The sequence below is a fragment of the Phyllostomus discolor genome, chromosome 4 (genome assembly GCF_004126475.2).
Source record: "Phyllostomus discolor isolate MPI-MPIP mPhyDis1 chromosome 4, mPhyDis1.pri.v3, whole genome shotgun sequence".
NCBI classification, from domain to species: Eukaryota; Metazoa; Chordata; class Mammalia; order Chiroptera; family Phyllostomidae; genus Phyllostomus; species Phyllostomus discolor.
The window spans coordinates 130,567,414-130,577,030 of NC_040906.2; the positions used below are offsets into that span (position 1 = coordinate 130,567,414).

Here is a 9,617-nt window from a genome sequence, read left to right on the forward strand (position 1 = left end):
ACAGGACACACCAGACCACAACAACCAGACCACAATGACCAGACTGGACCCTCCACCCAAAGATATCATCGAAACAAGTTGCAGCCCAACTGAGACATCCTGCTCTACAACCACCCCATTACCTGATAAAAGCTCAAAGCCCCAACCCCTCAGGGCTGGTGCATATCTCCGCACCTAGCTCTTTTCCTCCCTTGGAAAAGTAAAAATAAAACCTTTACCCTCTGCACTTTCTGAACTCTTTCACAGCCTGCATCACTGACCACCCTAACAATTTGGTGGTCCATACAGTGACATTCTCTATTTCTCCCTCTCCTCTGCTCCTGAGATTTGTGAGTGAGGGAGCAGTGGGCAGTAGAAGCTTGACCAGGGCTAACTCCCTAACCCTGACTCTGTGGGGTTTGGAGAGAGGATTCTGATCCTTCTTCATCTCTCCAGACTCTGAGGACAGTCTCCTGTTCACCCATCTTCACAGCCAGCAATCAGTAAGTCTCTCTGAATCTTATCAGAAACATCTTTTCAAAAGTCATAGCTTATCCCCTCCTCTCATTGTCATTGTTGTAAATCTCAGTGCTGGGTCCATCCCCTCCCAGACTATAAAACACTCTGAATTCTCCCACAGGAGACCTGGGAGTTGCTAAATCCTGGTAACAATTGTGTCTGCCTCTCAATGCAGAGAAAAACGTGACATATTAAACTCAACCTGCTTTTCTGACTCTTTGCCTGACTCTTTAACACCCCTTCCACCTCTTCTTCCTACTTCTTCTCCTCAGACCTCTCTCCCCTTGCCCCCACTTCAGATTGGGTTTCTCCAGGCCATCCTTCTTCTGACCAGCTGTCTCTCTCAGGAACCCCCTAGGCCTGTGACCCAACTCTCTCTCCTTGAGGCTGCTGGGTTGAGGGTATTATTCAGGTCCAGGCTCCCCTTTTAATGTCAGACTTCTCCCAAACTGAAGTCCAACTTGCCAGTTTTGTTTTGTTTTGTTTTTCAGACAAATTTTGGGAAAATAATTCTTGTCAAAAGAGGAAAAACCTTAGCTATATATGAGCAAAGCAATTCAGCTTAAGTCTACCTACTTTTTAGCTTTTTATTACAAAGAGACTGTAAAACAGATTTGGAGCTGTAGATAAATGTCTTGTGCTTTGTTAGAGGTGTATTTCTTGAAAGTGAGAATGCGTTTGCCAGTAGAGAAACCTATGTTTCTAAAGGTCATGAAATGTGTTCATAAAAGTCAATCTAGAGAATGCCAGTTGCTTACCTTTCATCATTGAGAATTGATGTTTCTAAAAGTTAACAGTTAAATTAAGTTGAAAAGAAATTGTATGGTTTTAGTAATAGAAGGCTTAAGGCATGAAGATGCAATTTTAAAGGACAAGAATTGAAAGTGAATTATTCTAAAGATAGTTATTTCTGAATGGATAAGAAGTTTGTGAAAGTTGCCAAAAGATTTGTGAAAGTTTGTTAAAAGTTTTAAATTTGTGAGGAAAGAAACCTCAGGCTTCAGTACCCCTTCTTCTACCTAATTTCTCTCTGGTGACATCTTTGCCTCTCGTGGGACCTGGAGCTGTTTTCATTACTGTAAGTCCCAGTCCTCTCTCTGGAGCATTTACTTTCTGTCACCAGGTTTCTGACCTTTCAGAGGGCCAAAGCAGTCCCACCCAGGCTCTTCCCTGCCGCTAGACATTTTGGACTGAAGCCAAGACTTTATTTCCACCATTTATTCACGGTCCTTGAAGCTTTCATTGAGAGTCTCAGCAAGTCTTCTCACTAGGTATTTAGGACCTTCCACCTCCTTTCCCAGTCATCTTAAAAGGTGCCAAATGCAAATGATAAAAATCTTGCACTTTCTCCACAAAAATTAGTAATCAAATTATGCATCTTTATGTGTTCAGTCTTCATATGTGTGTCCTATATGTGATATGTGTTTGTCTATGTATTACATGTGGTATATTTTCTGCCTCCAAATGGTATCACTAAAGGGTAGTATTTCATTGGCCTAAAGGTATTAAAGTTATATAAATTAAGTAGAAACTCATGTTCTGGACAAAATATTTGATATTAAAACCAGTTTTAAGTTTAATTAATTTTTTTAAAAGTTATTGGCAAAAAAATACATACATATATTTGTTTTACACCAAGCTTATGTTATAATCCTTTTTTAAGATTTTATTTATTTATTTTTAGAGAGGGAAGGGAGGGAAAAAGAGAGAGAAAGAGAGAGAGAGAGACATCAATGTGTGGTTGCTGGGGGCCATGGCCTGCAATCCAGGCATGTGCCCTGACTGGGAATTGAACCTGCGATGCTTTGGTTCACAGCCTATGCTCAATCCACTGAGCTATGCCAGCCAGGTATGTTATAATCTTTTAATTAAGCTTGTTTGATGGCCTTCCCAAAGTTTAAATTTTAAAATACCTTTTAACCAAGAAATGACTTTGAGTTGTTCCAATGGGCCCCTCAAATACCTTAAGCATTTATTCTTTTTTTTTAAGATTTTATTTATTTATTTATTTTTAGAGAGGGAAGGGAAGGAAAGAGAGAGAGAGAAACATCAATGTGCAGTTGCTGGGGGCCATGGCCTGCAACTCAGGCATGTACCCTGACTGGGAATTGAACCTGCAACACTTTGGTTCACAGCCCGCGTTCAATCCACTGAGCTACGCCAGCCAGGGTATATTCTTTGTAAAAGAATTTTCGTCTTTAAACTAATTAGGCCTATTTAATTACATGGAAAGCTTTCCCACATAGAATAATAATGACTATGTTTTATTTGTATGCATATATTTTTATCAAAATAGATTCTCTAAAATTTCAGCTTCCTCTAGAAAGAAACTGGCAAAAATTTAAAGCCAAGTTCAAACAAGAGGCTTTCAGGGTAGCAGGTGTCCTATCAGTGACACTGGATAAGCCAACAGTGATGGTTACCTGTAGGAACATCCAGCAGTGGTTCTTTGGGTGTTTGTAACTCACACCTTGGATATTTATTAATTGTTTCCAGTGCTCAATGCATACTTCTGGTAAGTCCTGTACAACATTTTAAAACCTTGCATACTGTTAAATCTTTATATGTTTTGAAATTGTATGTTGAATCTAAAAATATGGGTTTTATATTGTTCTTTAATGTCATTTCATAATAAGTATTATGAAATTGTTATCTTGAAATATTATATCTTACAAAGAAGCAAATTGCTTTATCAATTGCATTATAACCAAATCTATAACCATGTCATTTTAAATTTTGTCATTTATAAACACCCAGTGTTTTACTCTAATGTATTTGCAAATGTATCTTTGGAAAGGTTCATGAAAAGAAGTCTGACTTTAAATTACAGGTATCTAAGCAGGTCATATTTTTGAAGTAAATGAAGATTTATAGAACCCTAAAGAAAACTGGATTCACAGAAATGCAGGCAAATAATCAAGACAAAAATTTTTTTCAAAATTTTGTTAATTTTAAATCTTTTTGTTTTCTAGATATAAGGAAACTTCTTTCCTCTAGAGTAATTTCTAAAGCATACCCTCATAAGCAATATTGAAATATTTATATTTTTAGCCCTACCTAATCCCTCCAGAATTTGGCAACTCTTAATGAGTATTATTTTCATGGCAATATGTTTGTTTGCATAAACCAAATAAGAATTTGTTCTCTTTGTAATAGAGCCAGTTTCCAAATGTAGTTTTACTAACCAAGTCTTTGTCTGGAATATCATGATCAAAAGAGTCATGCCTGGATTCTAGATGTTACCAGAAAGCCTTAAGGAATTAAGCTTGATTTTTGAAGCCAATAAAAACCCCTTGGGGAAATGACCTGGTAATTTGCTTGGTCATGTGGTTCATAGCAATTTTTCTAGGTAAGGAATGGAGATTGCTATCCTGAAAGATGCCAAGGAAGGAACCTCAAGACATTTGGGGGACCTCAAGAACTTGAGAAATCTACCCAAACTTATAGCAATTTCAGGCAAAGCCAGATGGCAACTGTGGCTTGGCTTCTTTGCCCTAGAATCTGTCTGAAGCTCAATCTGAAGGTTCCTTGTAAAATTCCGACAAAGCAGATCTGAAAGAGCCTACATGATCAATTACTATTCTTGTTGTGTTACTGCAAATAATCAGCCAAATTGAAATTGGCCGTAATGCAGTCTCTTTGATAAAATGAGGGTGAGTTAGGGAGAGAAATTGTGTTTCAATGGAAATCACAATGTTCACTGTCACCCGAAAACTGAATTAAATCCTAATTTTTCTAGCTAATCCTAATTTTCTTCTAAGCTAATATTTCATTTTTTTTTCTTTCATCCCTTGATTTGGAATTAAGAGCTACTGATGCAGTGCCAGCCATACAGAATTTACCTACTACTCTGCCTTTTCCTTTTTAGGATTTTAAGGCCGATATCTGGTCCTGGCTTTCTTGCCTGACTCCTTCTCTAGGTACCATCACTGCTTTTCTCTTTATTGTCACTTTCGGGCCATGTCTCCTAAGATAACTTGTATCTTTCATCCAACAAAGCATCCAAGCTCTAGGAGACTCCTCTTGCAAAGAACCCCTGGCTACAGCTCTCACTTTTTGGTCTGTCCAGTTCCACCTTCTCCCTTTTAATGACTCATACCCAGATCCACAGACAGAGACAACTCTATGTCCATAATCCACAGGAAGTAGTTCAGAAGAAGAGAACTTCATCTCTATGCCCCAGAACCAGAGCAGGTTCAGGTCACTAAGAATAAATCCGACTTCCAGCAAGATGGAGGAATAGGTGGACGCACCGTAACTCCTCGCACAACCAAGATTAGAACAACAATAATTTACAACAATAATTTACAGGTAGAATAATGCCCAGAACCGACAGAGGATTTATCTGAATGGAAGTCGGACAGCCAAGAAGTTGAAGTAGACGCGTTCATCCAGACTGGTAGGAGAACACGAGCCGGGCGGGCACGGGGCTGGCACGGGTCGGCGGCGCGCAGCGGTTGGGGAAAGTTTGGCACGAAATCGGTGCGACAGCCATCTGGAGCGCAAGAACGCAGCAGTGATCCCTGAGTGCGCAAGCTGCAGCTGGCAGACCCAGAGGGGTAGCGATTGTGGACCAGGGCAGAACTTGCAGCCCAGGAGCCCAGAGAAGGGTCTGAACCCAGGAGAACGGAACTACCGCCATTGTTCCCTCCTGTCCCCACTCCCACCCCGCTCCCACATATAACTCACAATCTAGCGACTGGGGTGCCCAGCCCCGGTGAACACCTAAGGCTCCGCCCCCCCACCATAACAAGAGAGACCAGACCGAAAAAAAAAAAAAGGAGAGACAGGGAAAAATATGTTTTCAACGGAGCAGATCAGTCCCCCAGGACTCATCCTTTTGAGCGACCAAGAAATAGCCAATCTATCAGATGCACAGTTCAAAACACTGGTGATCAGAAAGCTCACGGAATTGGTTGATTTTAGAAGAAAGGATGCAGGTTACCATAAAAGAGATGCAGGAAGATACGCGGAGGAGAGCCAATAGTGAAAGGAAGGAATCTGAGTCTCAAAACAATACAGTGGACCAGAAGGAAAATAGAATCAACCAAGCAGGAAAGCATGATGAAATAAGAATTCATAAAATCAAGGAAAAGCTTAAGAGCATCCAGGACACCTTTAAACGTTCCAATATCCGAATTATAGGGGTACCAGCATCGGAAGGGGGAAAGCAACAAATTGAGCATGTATTTGAACAAATAATAAAGGAGAACTTCCCCAATCTGGCAAAGGGAACAGTCTTCCAAGAAATCCAAGAAGCTCAGAGAGCCCCAAAGAAGTTGGACCCAAGAAGAAACACACCAAGGCACATCATAATTACATTAGCCAAGGTAAAAATGAAGGAGAGAATCCTAGAAGCAGCAAGAGATAAGGGGACAGTCACCTACAAAGGAGTTCCCATCAGACTGTCAGCTGATTTCTCCAAAGAGACCTTGGAGGCAAGAAGGGGCTGGAAAGAAATATTCCAAGTCATGAAAGACAAGGACCTACATCCCAGATTGCTCTATCCAGCAAAGCTCTCATTTAGAATGGAAGGGCAGATAAAGTGCTTCTCAGATAAGGTCAAGTTAAAGGAGTTCATCATCACCAAGCCCTTATTTTATGAAATGCTAAAGGGACTTATCTAAGAAAAGAAGATAAAGAAAAGACATGTATAGTAAAAGGACAGCAAACTCACAAATATTAACAACCACACCTAAAGCAAAACCAAAAGAAACTAAGTAAACAATTAGAACAGGAACAGAACTACAGAAATGGAGGGCACATGGAGGGTTAGCAGCAGGGGTGGGGAGGAGGAGAGAGGGGTAAAAGGTATAGAGAATAAGTAGCATAGAATGTAGGTTGAAAATAGATAGGGGGAGGGCAAGAATAGTACGGGAAATGTAGAAGCTAAAGAACTCATAAGTATGACACATGGACATGAACTAAAGGGGGGAAACGTGGGTGGGAGGGGGGTACAGGGTGGAGGGGAGAGAAGGGAGGAAATGGGACAACTGTAATAGCATAATCAATAAAATATATTTTAAAAAAAGAAAAAGAAAAAAGAATAAATCCATCTTGCCTGGCTGTCGTAGCTCAGTGGATTGAGTGCAGGCTGTGAACCAAAGTGTCCCAGGTTCGATTCCCAGTCAGGGTACATGCCTGAGTTGCAGGCCATGGCCCCTAGCAACTACACATTGATGTTTCCCTCTCTCTCTTTCTCCCTCCCTTCCCTCTCTAAAAAATAAATAAATAAAATCTTTAAAAAAAAAAGAATAAATCCATCTCAAAAACCAGAGGGGGGGAATAATAGAACAAAAGCCCCCTTTTCAGGCCCTCTTTGCCAGAGCTAGCTGGACCCCATAATATATGATCAACCCTAATAGTTTTATGAGCCTTTGTCCTCAGAACTAGAAAATTACTGGAAGCAACCTGAAGGCACAGAAGCTCCAGGAACTTATACAACAGGACACACCAGACCACAACAACCAGACCACAATGACCAGACTGGACCCTCCACCCAAAGATCAAAACAAGTTGCAGCCCAACTGAAACATCCTGCTCTACCACCACCCCATTACCTGATAAAAGCTCAAAGTCCCCACCCCTCAAGGATGGTGCACACCTAGCTCTTTCCCTCTCTTGGGAAAGTAAAAATAAAACCTTTACTCTCTGCACTTTCTTCTCTTTGTGAATTCTTTCACAGCCCAGGTCACTGACCACCCTAACAATCACTTGCAACTACAAGTTTATTTTAGATGAATTGGTTTTCTTACACAAACATGTCCATCATTTGATGCCTCTGACAATGATAGGTCACTATTTGATAAGTCACAGCTCCTTACCAGTGAGTCCCTTCTTCATGTAGTGTTATCCAGTTTCCTTACAGAAAGTATGCTTATTCTTGTCTCCATCCCAAAACACACTGCTTATACGCAGCATACATAGCAGTGACTCATTCTTCCTTAGATTTTTATCTGTCTTCTCTATTAGATGAAGAAGTAGTAAGGATCCAGTCAATTCTCTACATGATACTATTCCACAGTGAATTGGTCTACAATTGTGCCTTGCACATAGTAGGTATGCTACTTGCATTATATTTTCTTAACTTCGTCTAAAGAAAATTCACACCCTCCCAGACTTGACCACAGCACACCTTCCAGGCTACATTTCAGCTTTTCAGAATAATCTGTCAGAAAAACAAAGGTAGAACTTGGGCATATACACATTAAGAACTAATAAGAAATGCTACATGTTGACAACTGAGTGTTTTAATATATTCTAGAACAGATGAGTGGCTATCACCATTTAAAATGCTGAACATTTCAAATATAATTTGAAACTGAGTTCTGAAAGGAACCAGATTTGTGCCCCTCTGAAGCTGCCTTTTTTGAGATATTGATTTTAAGCTATTTGTTAAGGAGAAAAAAAAAAGACTCAGAGAAACTTGACCCTTCCCCTTTTCCTGCCCAAGAACTTTGGATAGAGAAACCTCTTCAGGAAGAAAATCTTAGTATGTTTGCTTTAGCCTAATGAATTAAGTATAGTAAATAGGAGGGCTTCAGGCTGCAGCCTGTTAGCTAGACACACCCTGGTTTTCCATTGTTTCTGAGTTGCCTGCCCTGTGTGTTCCAGCCCATTCTCACTTCTGAAATCTAATGCCCCTTTACCCCGCCTTTTCCCCTTTGTCAAAAATGGCATATATACTCAATTTGGCTTCACTGTTTCGGGAATTTTCATGCTGAAGTGAATTCTTCATGTGCGTGTATTAAAATTTGATAGTCTCCTGTTAATCTGTTTGGTTATTAGACAAGCTAGAAGAACTTAGAAGGTGGAGAAAAGTATTAATATATTTTAGCTCCCAAAGTTCTCAACTTTAAACATTTAATCTCAAATCATTTTGTATTGTTGACACTGTTACAGATGTTCCTCATTTCCCCCATTTGCCCCTCTCCACCCAGCCCTCACTCCCTCAAAGCATTTTATTAGAATGAAACAAACGCTTTAACAAAAACAAAGATTGTACTCTCAAAAACAATCAAAATAGGCATAAAAAATTCTATAGCATCCTTACACTTCTGAAACTTAGTACCTAATGAAGTTATTTTCAGTGATTATGAAAACTAAGTGAACTTTCTGAATGCAAATTCTGAATTTATTTTTTTTATAAATTCAATGTGTAGTAAAAAAGGGAGTTTCTTCACAAAACTCTCCAAAATAGATATAAAACCAGTATAATCATGCCATCCTTAATCATACTGGCACTCAAACAGTTGATATACAACAATAGAAGGCTTTGCTATCAGTATTTTCATAAATAACATTTTAATTATTAACTTCATACCTCTTCCAGAAGGTCCCCTTCATTATTCATCTCACACTTTCTTATTTAAGTTGCCCTTGGAAACCACAAATCCCCAACCAATGCATTCAACATGTTTTTATATGTATACCTGAAACAAACACTGCAGATGATGAATTCCATGGAGGCTGTTTCCAGAGGGGTCTGGCAGGTAATAAAAGATAAACACCAGACTCTGATGTATCATGCCCAAGGCACAGTATGCTGAAAACGCACTAGAAGAGTCCAATGACAAATGTTCATTTATGCCTGACTTCCCACAAACAAAGGCATACAAAGCTTAAAACTGTGTTGATTGGCTTTTTCTCCAACATAGTGAATTTTTGCTATATAACAATTGTATTCTGGAATGAAATCTATTGTTAGGCTCAGATGATGCGCACTTATTAGACAATTGTGCTATCAAAGTCCACAGACAAAACGAGAATGGAAAAATACATCAGTAAGTGACCCAGATTTTTACCAATGGCAAAAATCTACTCATTTGTAATTCCCATTTTTCTTTTCTTTTTTTTTTTTTCCCTAGGGTCCCTTCTGCCCTTTAAATTAATTCTAAATTAATTTCTTCATTATATAAATACAGCCATCTTTCTTTGGCCTTTTCAATTCTCCAAATGTCAGTCTCTGACAAACCCCAGCCCTCCCCAGCTGGCCACAGTGAGCATGGAATTATCTACAGGCTGCCCTACATGGTACCATAAACAATCCTAACTCAGTCAGAGGAAGTAAGGGAAGCTTTATGAAAGGGAGTTTGAAATTATGCTTCTGCTACCTTCAG

General features: G+C 39.6%; 1 protein-coding gene across 4 annotated transcripts in view; it reads right to left on the bottom strand.

Moving 5' to 3' along the window:
* The window catches only part of LGSN (lengsin, lens protein with glutamine synthetase domain), a 35,173-nt gene extending 26,132 nt beyond the window's left edge, over positions 1-9,041 (bottom strand). For 2 of the 4 annotated variants that reach the window (XM_028511007.2, XM_036024297.1), the window contains exon 1: positions 8,931-9,041. In XM_028511007.2, coding sequence (XP_028366808.1) covers positions 8,931-9,026 — 96 coding nt within the window. In that variant the 5' untranslated portion in view covers positions 9,027-9,041. The other 2 variants (XM_036024298.1, XM_036024299.1) reach the window with 2 other exon arrangements.
* Between the last annotated feature and the right edge of the window lie 576 nt (positions 9,042-9,617).